At 48.5% G+C, this 14615-nt stretch overlaps 1 protein-coding gene across 1 annotated transcript in view; it reads left to right on the forward strand.

Moving 5' to 3' along the window:
* Nucleotides 1–267: 267 nt before the first annotated feature.
* Nucleotides 268–14615, forward strand: part of Twist2 (twist family bHLH transcription factor 2) — a 48325-nt gene continuing 33977 nt past the window's right edge. The window contains exon 1 of the mRNA XM_020187562.2: nucleotides 268–937. Within this exon, the coding sequence (XP_020043151.1) occupies nucleotides 420–902 (483 nt within the window). The 5' untranslated portion in view covers nucleotides 268–419 and the 3' untranslated portion in view covers nucleotides 903–937. The remainder of the gene's footprint in view (nucleotides 938–14615) is intronic.

A 14615-nucleotide genomic window follows, 5' to 3' on the forward strand; every position in this document is an offset into this window, starting at 1 on the left:
CTCAGGGCGGCTGATTAGCGGTCCGCGCCCGCACACGAAGTAGGGGCGCAGACAGTGCGCCAGGACCGGCCTCCGGGATGCCGGCCGCAACCCGGGCCCATAGAGGAGGCAAAACTGAAAGTGCCGCCCCGGGGGGCGGGGGCGGCCGGCGAAGGCCCCAGAATTTGTCCTGCCCCTGGCCACGGTGGCCAATCAGCGCGCCGCCCTCGCTCCTGACAGCTATTTAGCAACCCAGCCCGGCTAGAGTTTCCAAAAAAGTTAGAATAACTTCCTCTCCCGGAGATCACGGTTTTGCACAAGCCAGCCTCGAAATAAGTCTTGCGAGCAACCTGAGCGTGTGCCCCGCGACCGCGGGCTTGGCCAGTGGCGCGCGTTCGGCGCCCCGGCGCCCCCAGCCCCACGCGCGCCGGGCGGGCGCCATGGAGGAGGGCTCCAGCTCGCCGGTGTCCCCCGTGGACAGTCTGGGCACCAGCGAGGAGGAGCTGGAGCGGCAGCCCAAGCGCTTCGGCCGGAAGCGGCGCTACAGCAAGAAGTCGAGCGAAGATGGCAGCCCGACCCCAGGCAAGCGCGGCAAGAAAGGCAGCCCGAGCGCACAGTCCTTCGAGGAGCTGCAGAGCCAGCGCATCCTGGCCAACGTGCGCGAGCGCCAGCGCACCCAGTCGCTCAACGAGGCCTTCGCCGCGCTGCGCAAGATCATCCCCACGCTCCCCTCGGACAAGCTCAGCAAGATCCAGACGCTCAAGCTGGCCGCCAGGTACATAGACTTCCTCTATCAGGTCCTGCAGAGCGACGAGATGGACAATAAGATGACCAGCTGCAGCTACGTGGCCCACGAGCGACTCAGCTACGCCTTCTCCGTGTGGCGCATGGAGGGCGCGTGGTCCATGTCCGCCTCGCACTAGCACCACGCCACCCACCTCCGGACCGGCGCGCCAGGGTAGGTGCTGCGCTCGAGACCCGCGCCCCTCATTGCGGGGGTGCGCGCAGGGTGGCCGGGGCCTGCCCAGACTTCCTCGTGGAGGCCCTGCGGGCCGCGGCGCGTGGATGGGGGTGGCGGTGGGAAAGCTCCTGTGCGCGGGGGTACCCCTGAGACCTTTTACCAGGGGTGCCAGCTGGGAACCCACGAACCGGTAACTCTCCCAGCAGGGTTCCATGCACTTCTTAGACGAACGGGAACGGTCGCGTTCTTCATTCTTGGCGGTGTTATGGGTGTCTGTGGGTGACCTTGGGGGAGTGGGTACCAGACAAGCCTTCTGCGGCAGGGAGATGGGGGGGTCCTCTACCCTTCCCCTCGTCCCCGCCAAGCAGAGGACACCCAGGAAGCGGTAGGGACAGGTTGTGCGGGACTCGTTGCTTCGCCCTCATTCCAAGGATCTGCTGAGCCCACTGGCGGTGCGGACACTGGGCTCTCGCTGGCGGCTCCTGCAGGGAGTCCCGGCCCGCGCCTTGGGTCCCGGGCGTCGGCGCCCTGGCCTGCGCAGTGGGTGCAGAGATGCGGGCGGGCGGCACGTGGAGGACGAGCGGATCCTGTCCCGCGCTGATCCCATCCGGCTCTGTGAGCACAGAAGACCTGGCCGGGGTCAAGGGCAAGGAGATTCCCAGCTCGCTCGGAGGCCAGGGCAGACTCCGCGGCTTGGAACTCCCGGCTGCGGCTTCGGGCAGGCAGGTGGGGCGGATCTAGAGCTGGACACCTCGGGTACCAGGCGAGCTGCGGGGGCCAATCCGGGCCGCAGGGTGTAGCCCCGCAGGCCAGCGCTGGCGGTCCAGGCTGGGAAACAGGTCTGGGGAAAGGGAAGCGGTGCGCGCAGGTCCCTGCTCTAGGCAAAGTCCCCAGGGACACAGCTGCCAGCACTGCAAGGTCTGGTTTCTTCTGGAAGAAAAGCCTTCCAGTCCCGGGGCTCCAGTCGCTCAGGCGCCGTGTCCTCTCCAAGGGCAGCGGATACCTCCACTCCGAGGCCTTCTCCGTAGTGCAAGGGTGCAAGATCCTTTATTTATTTATTTTTTGGGGGTCGGGAGGGGACGGTGTTGTGAAAATCCTTTTTACTTAGTATGTTTTAGTTTTTCGTTCGTCTTGGGATTTTTTTTTTTTAAATAAAAGTCTCTACTTCACACAGAAGGAATTTAGATTAGTCAAGAGCAGCGGCCATCCGTTCTCCCAAACATTATCTCTTTCTTTTTAATGTGGTTTTATATCTTTGAATGTTGCTGCTGTAGGTCACAAAAAGGTTTATCTAGCACAGGTGGGTTTTATTTCTTTTTAAAAAGCAATCTTTTATTCCTGTGTCACTGAAAATTCTTTTCATTAAATGACTCCCTAAATGACCAGATTATAGTTTGTTTTTTTTTTAAGAATTTTTAACAGGGAATAACTTGTGGGAATCTTCTCTGTGTTTGTCAAAAACAGATGGAAATCGTCTCAATCACGTATTTCGCTAGGAAAGAAAGTTTGGGTTGGCGGAGTACTAAAGCCTACCGCGGGATAATACATTAATTCTGTTTTTCGTGGCCTAAATTATGGGATCCCATCAGTTACTTCCATTTACCCTTGATATCTTCCATGGTTTACAGCACATCTGAAATAAGAAGAGAGAGGAATGTCATCTTTTAAACACACACACACACACATCACTGTGTTTAAGGAAAATGTCAACAAAGTTAACCCTGCCCTCCCTCCAGAAAATTATTGAAAACAAATACTAGTAGATATTACCCTGATGCAGGAATTTAAAAGGAACATTTAAAAATCATTACACTCTTTAAAACTTAAAAGAGAATCGGCTGTGGGTACAATTAAATATTGAATAAAAACAAATGCAAGACCTGTATTTCATTTATTTCAATGAAAAAATGTTAAGACTTGTTTGAACAAAAAAGTCCTTAAAATATTAAATAACACACTTAGTTGGAGAGGAAATAATCTATATGCAGAACTATTTATTTTTCTGTAACTGACTATGATGTCTAGTGCAGATAAAGCAGTGTCTTTGAATGGATAGATACTGTCTGTGCAAGAGAAGGGAAGTCTGGCACTTTTGGAAGTCTGGCACTTTTGGTACACTGATCGTTCTGGGTATGGCTGTCTGTATTTACCAGGCATGTTAGGAAAGCATCTTTGCACTCCCTTTGTTTTTAATCCATTAGTCTCTCTAAGCGTAAATACAATCTTAATTCATTTAATTTCTGGAACTGTTGCTAAATGGAATTTGTTATTTCTTTGTAACATTTCTAAGATGCAGGATTAGCAAAAAATAACCTGATCATTTTAGTAAGTTGTATTTGCTTCTGATGTCCAAAGTGAGACATTTTCACATATATGAACAAGTTGTGTCTAGACTAATAGCAAAAGCCAACAGCCAGAATTGCCCTCTGATGTAAAGAGAAATGCAGGAGATCGTAGAGTCCGGCTGGTGCCCATATTTATCTTGGTCTTCTTTGGCCTGGTTTACAAACACAATCAGACTGGAACTAGAACTCAGGTGTCTTCGCATGGTCAGCTGGAACCATCAAATTGGACAATCTCAGAAGGAGTTCTGAGTGTTTCCTTGGGAGGTGATTCTGAGCAGGATCAGAATCACCTGGCTTGGAGGGTGGGCGCAGGCAACCTCACTTCCCAGCTCTTCATCCTGTTCTCCGCTTCTTGATTTAAGAAAACATCTTCCCTAACTTCTGTTCACTATATACAGATTTTCGGTAGGTTACCAAGCTCGACAAACTTATTTTTTCTTTCTTTCTTTCTGAGACTTTTTGGTTCCTTTGGAGAAAGTGCACGTGCCCTTCTCCAGCCAATGCATCTTACATTTTACCCTTCCTCCCCTGAAAACTTACTTCTTGCAGATGTTTGCTAACTGCTATATTTGGGATGTTAGCTGGTCTCAAAAGAAAAGTAATTCCCTGCAGAGAGGAGCAGAAATGCAGAATCCCAGCAGAACCTTTGCTAGGCCGGTAGTCAAATGAACAGCCGAGCTACCTGAAATCCAAGTGGTGTTCTCTTATAAAATTCTCACCAATAAGATCTGATGGAGGGATTTGACCCCCTCTGTGGGTATTGTCCCTTCAATGTTAGTCACTTTTCAAACCTTCCATAAAGGAAGTCCTGCTACCCATTTGGCCAGAGTGGGGACTAGGAGGATGGATCCTGTGAGTGGCTGTTTGAGGTCTTTTATTAAGGGTTTCTGAAAAATGCCAATTTTCTTTCTGAAAGAATTGGGTTTTCATCAGCCTTGTGTGCCTATGTCCTTGCACGGATCCCAGATTCCTTTTGCCTGGCAGAAACACCATAAAAAAAACTTCTGCACAGAGCACTAGAACTTATAACTTGACTTTAAACTTGAGCTTTAAAAAAACCAAATATTTTAACAAGCCAATTTTAAAGGCTGAACTTTTATGACAGTTTTTCAGCTTAGCCTTTGTATTAATCTATCCTCACTGGTGTCTTTAAGAGCCCTGTGAATTCGGGCTGGAATGTCTGTTTATGTTTGTGTCTTTTCCTGGGAAAGGATATGTGTACTGCAAAAAACAAACCAAATGCGAAGCCCTCCACTAGCAAAGAGTTCACAAAGAAGGCCATAAAATCCAAAGAAGAGATGGGTCCGTTCCTGTAGCCCAGTGGAAAGCCGTAAAGAAGAAACAGGGTCTGAGATGCACACATGGATGTTTTTAGAAGTAAAGCCAAGATGAAACAGAAACTACCTAAAAAGGGCTTCCACTTGGTCACCTGAGCCTGCGCAGGTGATGGAATTGCATAGGAGGAAACACGCAAAGTGAACACACACCACTCTCACTCACACAGCACGTGTGAAACTGGTGACTTCTGAATGTGTCACTGTCAGTGTCCTGTACTATAGTTTGGCAACATGTCGTCTCTAGAGGCAAAGAGTAAAACAGTAAGAGAATTTCTATACATTATTTTTTAACAACTTCATGGGAGCTTATAATTAGCTTGTAATTAAAAACTTTAAAAAAGATACCCAACAAAAAATTAAATCTCATTTAAATGAGTATATTTCATAAGGAATTATTGCTATGTTTTACCTTAGAGTAATAAATTATCCATCTACTTTGAGCAAAAATCCAGTTTTCCTGATGTCACAGGCATTATTGTGGTTCTCTTAGATATGAAAACTGTATGCTCAGTATATAACTGATTGGTTGTGACTCCCTACAATCCTAAGCAAAGAATTGCACCCCGGAAATGTAAGAGAAGCATAATTCTAGTAGGAATACATTTATTCCTCACTAATAGAGAAAAGATTTGAGGAAATTTTCACCTGAAACTGATATATATTTACTTTTACATTAAGTCTACATTGACTTTCACCAAATACACACAAATTTCTAAAGACAACAATTTGTAAGAATTATGAATTATTCACCAAGTAGTAGGGAGAGAGAGAGGGAAACAGAAAGAGAGAGAGACAGATGAAGAGAGAAAATGAGAGGGGAAGGAGAGAGAGATCTCAGATTCTGAAATTTATTTTAGGAAAAGCTTTTGTGTTTCAGTTCAGTGGTAAACCTTTGAATATGACTTAGTGATGTTAAACTGTGCCTTAATTGACAGGAATGAGTCTGTGATGTTGACGGTGTGATTTTTGTGCTGATGTAAACTGAGACAGGATGGCTTATTTTCTTCAGTGATTACTGATGGTTGTCACATCAAAAGACTTGGATCCAAAACTGGAGCAGCCAGTGCAGAACTTTATTTCAACACGAGGGAAATCTTCGCTGTGATTAGTTGAAAATAGAGTCATTTTGAACGCAATGTTTGACTTGCTTCAGATTCCTGTATTATTTCACCCAGGGACCTGTGACCATGAGTAAGGCAGGACCTGTACCGGGCTCCCTTGCTCTTATTCCTTCCCTCTGTCCTGTGACCAGGGGAAGATTTGGACGACCCAGCTTCTCTTCACCCCTTGTGCAATTGCATTCTCACTGCTCAGATCCCAGGAGCAAGCCCCTCTGTCCTTGGATTCAGAGTTTCCTGTCACTTCACGGGGGGGGGGGGACGGACGGACAGGATTGAACTCAGAGAGCTTCTGTAATCAAAGTTAGTTATTTAGAAATGCGCCCATCTTTTTGGCTCTCCTCCTGCCTTTATACCCTGGCCCTCAGCTCCTTTTGGGGAAACCAGACATTCTGTTCTGTGGGCCGCCCCTGGATTCCTGTTCACCATGGTTCAGTTGAACGGGGAGATCATTTGTGTTTCTGGACAAGTCCACCTGGGATATGACTTGGACCTACACCTTTGGTTAACCATTTGATGATGACTTTTGTGGCTGAGGTCTGTGGTGCCATCCCAGCAGAGCACCAGCCTGGTCATTCTGAGCAGGTTTACCCTGTTGCTGCGGGAGAGGGGGGGGTCCTTTGCTGTCTTTCCTGGACTCCAGCTTTTGTTCATGCCATTTCCTATTGCTCCACAAACAGAATGCTACCCAGCCTTTCTGTGAAACCCTCTGTGACTAGCTCCCTCCTCGGTGGGTTCCAGACCATCTCACCTGCTTCAGAGGCAGGTGGGGGCCCAGGACTGATAGCTCCCGAAATAAAACTCCCAAGAAGAAAACACAGTCGGTGCTTTACGGGCGTGGGCTCTGCTGCCGGGTGGGTGTCCTGTGTGAGCCACTTCGATTTAACACCGTGGATCAAAATGCAAGCGGGCAGCATTTTCTTTCTATTACAAGATCAAGAAGCAATATTTCCTTTGTTTCGGTCTGTTCTTTAAGTGATTGACTCAGTTTGAAGGGGAGCTAGTTACCTCCTTTGACTTTCTGGACCTGCCCCGTGTCCTTTACTTGTCATTCAGACTGCCACCCCCGCTGGGGCACGAACACACGGCTAGCCTGCAGGTTTGACAAAAATACTTCTAGGGCACTAGAAGCTTTGTGAATTCATGAGCAGATTGTCTTGATAAATTAAAAAAAGTCTACTCTAGTTTCTTTGGGAAATGCCTAAATTACCGCATAGTGGGAGGGAAAGGGGAGGGGATATTGCTTTCTTTTTCAGACTGAAGGCCCCGCGTCTCTGCATGGGTGGAGTTGACTCATTGAGGATTAATTTCCCTGCAGTTAAGTAGTTCTGAATCGCAGGCTACAACGTCTGCAGATCTGTAAAGCAGGCCTGCCCACTTGAGTTTCCTTTCACGCTGGTCTGTGCGTATGGATGGGACCTACAGTGAGGGATGTGGTCATTTTGCTTTTTTCTGTCTGGTGAGCACTTTTTTCGTCAGGAACTCTGTCCTTCCCCTCCCCTAACCCCGCACACAGCTTATATTGACGTGTTCTTTAGCTGAGATAGCATCTTTGTAAAAATTATTAACTGAAATTCAAGTTAGGTTCCTCACCATAAAAAGTAATAGAGGAAGAGCAGAGTCCCCACCCCCCCACCCCGCCGGACCCCTCAGCAGCCGTCACAGGCAGGGCACAAACAGCCCAACTCCAAGGGTCCTCGGCCTTCCGGAAGTTTGTGCAATGTGAAGGTGAACACCCAACCCCTCCCCCACCTGCGTGCATGGCAACCCCTCCTCTTACTTGGATGGTGCTACTGTTTTTTAGAAAAATCTCTCCTTGATTCTACAACAAAAATATCCTGAGCAGACACCTGTATCCTAAGAACCCTGAGGTGTCCTGTTTTTGTTGCTTTCTCTTTCTGCTTCAACTATTCCGAAACTACATGGACCAGCTGGTGACTTTGGAGAGGGTGAGGCAGGGCTGGTGTTTTTGATCCTCTCGGTTGGGTTGAGGGAGTTCCTCACCGATCCCTCTTGTATGATCGCGTTAACTTCAGGGTATTTTGGTGGACCTAAAGTTATTGGCAATTCCAACCTCTTTTTTAGATGTTTTTGAAAATAGAGATTGTCCTCCAATTAAACAGCCAGCAAAAGATGAGACTAATTCTCTGCTCATTTCAGACAGAGTACTAGGTCAGATCCTTTCTTACTTGATCTAGCTAAAAAATGGGCAATTTCATTGTTGCACAGTTTCACTTCCCTGCGTGTCCCTAGCAGTGCTGTGTTAGGATCAGCTGCCATTTATGATTTTTAGTATGAAAACGTTAGCTTTTTCAGGAATGACAGAGTAGAAGAGAAGATGAGGACGTGGACAGGGTGCAGAAAGAATTTTGCAAGGATTTGGGGTTCCAGAGAGGATTTGGGCCTTTTAGTAGGAAAACAGAAGATTTCAGGCTTGCGTGGGGGCTGTGCTTCCCTCCACTGCTGGCTGCAGGATCCCCAGCATTTCTGCTCCGAGTTCTCAGAGACCTGGAAGGTGAACATTATCAGAACAAGCACCTTGCCTGCATTCCCAGAAAAACAACCCTGTAAAAACCCAGCAGGGTCGCTCAGCAAGAACCAGGGGCTTGGCCTTTGTATGCTCTCAGGTATCAACACTGCCCTGTGAAGGGCAGCATCAGAGAAACCTCAGCAGTGGTCCTGCCCCTAGAGGCTCTGCCACCATCACACACATTTGGGATGCCAGAGGAAGGGAGGTCCCCAGAGCAGGGTGGGTAGGAAGGGTGGTGTGCAGGGCAGGGAACCCTCGGAGGAGGGTACAAGGTGGCCTGGGCTGCTCAAGAGGGGCACAGAGACCTTCTAGAGATGGCGGAGGAAGCATATGGAGGGACCCTGAGGGCTGTTTGCTAACAGCTGTCCAACTGTCTTGCTGCCTCAGAGCCTTGGAGCTTCTTGGGGACACAGTCACCGTCAGGTGGGGCAGTGACTGGGTATGGCCCAGTGCAGTTTAGCACCTGCTAAGCTAAGGAGAGAGGTGGTAACTCAGCCTTGATTTCCCTTCCTGGATAGTAGCTGTAGGTAAACCCTGCCATCAGACTCTTCTCTAAAGGCCTTTCGAATCTGAAGAGGACCACTGCTGGGGTTCACAGGAGACACAGATCCAGCCCTGCTCTGCGAGGGGAGCCAAACACCCTTCTTGTCTGCCATGAATAACATCTCCAGCTCTGAACAACTCTGAACAACAGCAAAGCATGACACAGGTGACAGGAGCGACCCAGGGGGGGTCTCTGAACCTTCATTTTTGGCAGTAGGCTTGTGCGGTGCAGCTTTTGGAGACTTGCGGGAAGTGGTGTTGACTGTGAAGGACATCATCTCGCTTTTTACAGCAGAGAGAGGGAAAGGGAAGGCAGGAGACCAAGGCGAAGTTGGTGTGTGTTTCTGCCCCGGGCGTGCTGGGCTCCTTCTGCCTGGTAATTGACAGCACACAACCATCCTTCACTGCTTCTGAGGCTGTCCAAGTGTTTGTGGCTGTGTATGATCAATGTGACACTCCACAATGGATTTTGCAATTAATTTAAGCCACCATCTCCAGCTTCCCTTAGCAAGCTTCTTTGACATGGTATTTTTCTAATTTAGGAGATTTTAATTAGACAGAAACCAAAGGCCAGTTGCCTTTGTGGGAGGCAGGCTGGTTCCCAAAGGACTCCATTGAGCAAAACCCTTTGTTTTGTGAACTGGAATGAGACAACTGAAGTCAGATATGGAGTAGAGAGTACTTCCTGCTCTCTGCCCTGCAATGCTCTGTGTGTCCTGTCAAGGCATGGACTCTGGGCCTCAGTTTCCCCATCTGTGAAATGGTGAAGTGAAGTTCTCATAGCCCTCCAGCTACCAAAATTCTAAGAGCCAATATGACCCAGCAATTCCACTACAGATGTATACCTTGGAGCACTGAGAACAGCTGTCCAGTGAAAACTTACACACATAGTCTCGAAAGCCAAAAAGGTGGAAGCAGCACCAGTGTCCATCCACCCTGTGAGGAGTGGATAAATAAAACATGCTCCATCCAGGCAAGGCAACACAGGTCAGGGAACATGAAAAGGGATGAACTGGCCAATGTATAGCACGGGTGACTCTTGAAAACATCATGATAAGTTTAGAAGCCATATGGAAAAGGCCTCATCTCTCTGACTCCATTTATATGAAGTTTTCAGGAGCAGCAAAGCCATAGAGGCAGGAAGCCACTGGAGGTTGCTAGAGGCTGGTTAAAAAAATTCCTGTTCAGAGTTACAAAAATATAACTAGAAAGTGATGATGCTTTCACAATGTGTGGCTTGTACACCACCTAATTATATACCCAAAGATGGCTCAAACGATAAATTTTATGTTGTGTGTCTTTAACACACACACACACACACACACACACACACAAAACTACCCGAGAAAGTGCTGATGTCACCCTGCTTCTTTCACCTGTCTCTGATTGTAAGCATGTCAGTTACACCTCTTAAGATCGCTCCATGGTTGACTGAATTCTCCATCTCTGGAGGACAGGGGACAGGAGACAGAGTGGCCCCAAGTTCTGTCCTACTTGCAGTCAACTGACTAGGCAAGGGCAGGAGGCATTTTCCACATTGGTAGTGCGGTGCTTAGTGTCTACCCTGCCCACTTTGGTGATAGGGGAGGAAGACCCACTTGGAGTGACCCATGAGACTGGTCCCATCACCTCAGCAGTGGGATTTCCACAGTGCAGGCATGACCATCAGCAGCCATTTCAGGTTGGTTCAGAGGCCCAGAGACCCTCACAGGGTTGGTGCTACCACCAAGGACTTGACTTTCCAGGTCTTCTTACATGTAGGTGCTGTCCTTAGAAGGGCAGGACACCTGGAGGATGGCGCTAAGTCATTCAGGGCCCATTGGGTAGTTCTCTTTCCTTTACCCCCCTTTCTCTCCTTCCTCCTTGGTCATTGACTGTGTGCCCCTGGTCTACCTGTGTCCTCAGGACACCTACCTGGTATCCCAACCACCTACCTGGGAGGGATGGCAAGCAGGCTGCTCTCAGTGTTTCTTCAGGTTTAATCCAGTCCTGTTTCTTAAAACACCATCACCTCGGTGGCATCATGCAATCAGATGTGAAGAAGCTTAGAGAAGCTTGAGATAACAGTGGGCAGAGTGTTGTTTGCATTTTGAAAATCCAGACAGGAGGGCTCAGAAGACCCGAGAGCAAAACCAAAAGAATCTGACCAAGGGGACAAGCAGCTGACAGTAGCGGAAACCCGTGCAGCCTGATGCTGCTGACGCCCCCATTCCTCTTACTCTCCCCCCCAACCCAAAGAGAAAGCCACCAGGGAGTGGCAGAGAAGGAGGGAGAGATGCCCAAAAGTGCTGAAAGGACTGCCGAGAGAGACAAAAGGACTGGCCTGGGTCCCTGGCCCAGTCCCTGATTAGGCTGTGACAAGAGCCTGTCACCTCACAAGCCAGATGCAGTGTGGGCTCCCAGTCCTCCTGTGATCCTGCCACTGGCAGGCTTCCCCTAGAGCTACTGGGACCCCAACTCCAGGTGCAGAGGTGTGCTTTGGTTCACCAGTGCTCTACTCACTTTCTGGGGTCAGCCTGCTGTCTCTTCTCCACTTTTACTTCTGTCACTGAACTGGAGGCTCTACCCTGCCACCCCGCTTGTATGCCACATGACTCTAGAGCCAGCAGCTTGCCAGTAGCCACAGATCTCCATCCTGTGACTTTCCAAAATGGTTTCCAGAAATACTGTCCAGTTTATGTGAGCTAAGTCAGTACCCTTGGGGTACAGTGCTGAGTGACCTTTCCCCACTCCCTTCCCTCTTCTGGTATTCCTCACTGTCCCCAAAGCAAGGGTTCCATGTTACAACAGCCACCCAAGTCAGCCTCTCCCTCAGCACTCATCACCAGAGAACTGACAGTTAAACTTCCTAGTTATTCCTGAGGAGTGCATTAAGTTTGTCCCTTTGAGGTCCCATAGCTCTGTGCAGCAGGAGCTGTTGCCTAAAAGTGGCCATGCCGTGGGCAAGATGCAGCAGTGATGTACAGACCACTACACTACACAACAGGTCTCAACACAAATGTCAGGGAAGTGAAGTGACATTTGCTAACATGGGCTCTTCTGGCTTTTGGCTCCTTCACTGGTCATTCTAATACAGCAAACACAAGTCATAAAGAAGGGGTGGCTTCTGCCACATCAAAATTTTAAACTTCTGGAGACCAGAAAATTATGGTAATCAAAAATATAAAATAAACTAGGAACAAAGCTTTACAACCTACCTCACAATGGGTCAATATTCTTATTAGGCAGAGCCTTGACAGACTGTTTTCTTTGGTGGCACTGGGGTTTGGACTCAGGGCTTTGTGCTTGCTAGGCAGGTGCTCCACCACTTAAGCCACACCTCCAGCCCTAGACTTGACAAGTATTTTTAAGAAGACAATATGCAGTAGAAAATACGAACAAACACGTGCATTCACAAAAGAAGAAACCCAGTTGGTCAATAAACCTGTGAAAAGTGTTCTCCAGCAGTACCCTCAAAAACTCGAATAAAACAAAAGGATACTATGCTTTTGTTAACTTGGAAAATATAGTGACCAACCTCAATATTGAGGGAAGTGGGGGGAAACAGGCCATCTTTATCCCTGTACAGTTTTCCTGAAGAGATTTTGATAATAGGTAAGAGCAGATTTAAAATCAGAAAACCCTTAGAATGAGTAATTTTGCACTGGAAATTCATATCAGCTTTCTAACACTGGTGAAAAGTTTGAGATGTCCTGGGAAGAAATAATTCCTGGGAATAAATTGTGGCACATCCATCTGCTGGGAATTCTGGGTAATGTTTAGGAAGTGGTTACCAAATGGAGACCCTGTGATCCCAGATTGAAGGGTCCAAATGTGAGTGGATGTGGAAATGCTTATCTAGAGAGAGCAGCCAAATGGCTCTAGATGAACACGTCCAGGAGGGGTGCTTTCTTTCCTTCTTACTGCCTTTCTTCACAGCTGTCCCCTCATCTGTGGGGATACTTTCTAAGACCCCTGTGGATACCTAAAATTATAAGTAGCACGAAACTTTTTGTACACTGCAGTTTCCCTATACATATGATAGTGTAATTTATAAATTAGGTATGAAAAGAGATTAACAACAATAACCAATAATAAAAACAGTTATAACAATCTATTGTATTAAAAGTCATGCAAATTTGGTCGCTGTGTCTCAAAGCACAGATTTAACTGCTCTGCACTCTACAGAAGGGTAAAATCTTCAGACCAGGTTGACTGAAGAAGGCAGAACTACCATGGTTTCTGTTTTTCTACAAATGTCTTGTACTTCTTTTGCAATTTGAGAAAACCATTGCAGACGAGGTGGTGTTTTTTAAAGATAGAGGAGGGTGCTGACCAACCCCCCTCCCCCCCCCCCCCCGCCTCCACGCCACTTCCTGCAAAGGAGGTCACCTTCCTCAACAAGACACACTCTCAGGACATACATTGGCCCGGTGATGTGTCTTCACCAGAACTCCTCAGTTCCGCTCCTCTGGATGTCGCTGAAGTGACAGGAAGAGCGCTCACTGGTGGAGTGTCACCTAGTGTGCAGGAGGCTCTGGGCTTGACCCAAGGCACTGCAACAGTAACAGCAACAAAGTCTCTTTACAAAGTACACCTTTGTATCTTTTGCAATCCGCTGCCAGCCCCTGTGCCCTGAGCTCTGTCGGGAGCCGTCCGTGTTGGGATAATCTGACACATTCTTCCAGGGTGTGTCGGCATGACCTGCTCAGCTCCTCTGGAGCTGACAGGTTCCCTTTTGGCTGGAGGGCAATGTGACTTTCAGGTTGCCTTGCATTGTGGTTACCTGCTAGGTGAGTCTGAGCCCCCGCCTCTCCCCGCCACCCCGCTCCCCAAATACTCATTCTCACACTGGGGGCCAGCCTTTCTCTCTTCTAATCCTCTCTATGTACTTGTGGATTTATGGCCTTAATCATAAACCTCTCAGATTTGGAAAAGCAAGCAGGAAAGACATAAAGAACTTACTAAGCACTCTCCTAGCCCAAAATGAGACGAGAGCTTCCCTGGAGCAGGAGAGGAGCCCCAGGCCCTCTGTAGGTGTCCACACTGGCTTCCCACTGGGATCCCCAGGCACCTGGCCTTTGTGTGGTGCATGGCGATTCTCAGGACCCAGGAGAGGCTGGCGATGCGGTGGACTTGGCTCCATCCTCCAGAACCTGGAACCCGGCTGCTTGCAGCCTTGCTTTGTGAATGAGTCACCAGCTGCACCTCCCTGGGGACCAGAGACCAACCCGGCTCTGAATCTAGCATTTCCTTTCAGATTCTTAGCCATAATCTAATTTTTGTTAGGCCCCATCTTCTTTCACGCTCTGGGCTCTACTAGATGCGTATTTCTGGCAAGTTCTGGGACCACACTCGCCAGATGACCAAATCCTTTTCAAAGCAATAACTGACATATTTGTGAGTTTCTATCAGCAAGGCAGACATGATCAGGGCTAGTGGGAAGTTCTTTTATGCTCCAGGTCCCTTCTCCTCAGCAATCCACCATCAGCACACTGAGCCCTGATTGATCTGCTTGTCAGTTCTCCACTGGAAATCACAGGTGCCTTTGTAGACATCAAGAAACCAAGAGGTCAAGGACACGGTCAGTCCCTGCGAGGGCCTCCTTCATGAATCAGAGCTGACTGGGAGCAGGAGTGACTCAGAGCAGGGCTTTTTGTCTTCTGGCTATGTGAATAAACAAAGCAGGAAAGTTTGAAGGCTGGGAGGCAGCTCCCAGCTCTAAGGGCGCCCTGCCCGGCCCAAGAGCCAGGTCAGCCTAGGGAGGGGAGAAGCGGGTAGAAGGCTGGGCCTAACTGGTAACAGGCAGGATAGGGGAAGAAC

Source organism: Castor canadensis, chromosome 4 (genome assembly GCF_047511655.1).
Source record: "Castor canadensis chromosome 4, mCasCan1.hap1v2, whole genome shotgun sequence".
In the NCBI taxonomy this organism is placed as follows: domain Eukaryota; kingdom Metazoa; phylum Chordata; class Mammalia; order Rodentia; family Castoridae; genus Castor; species Castor canadensis.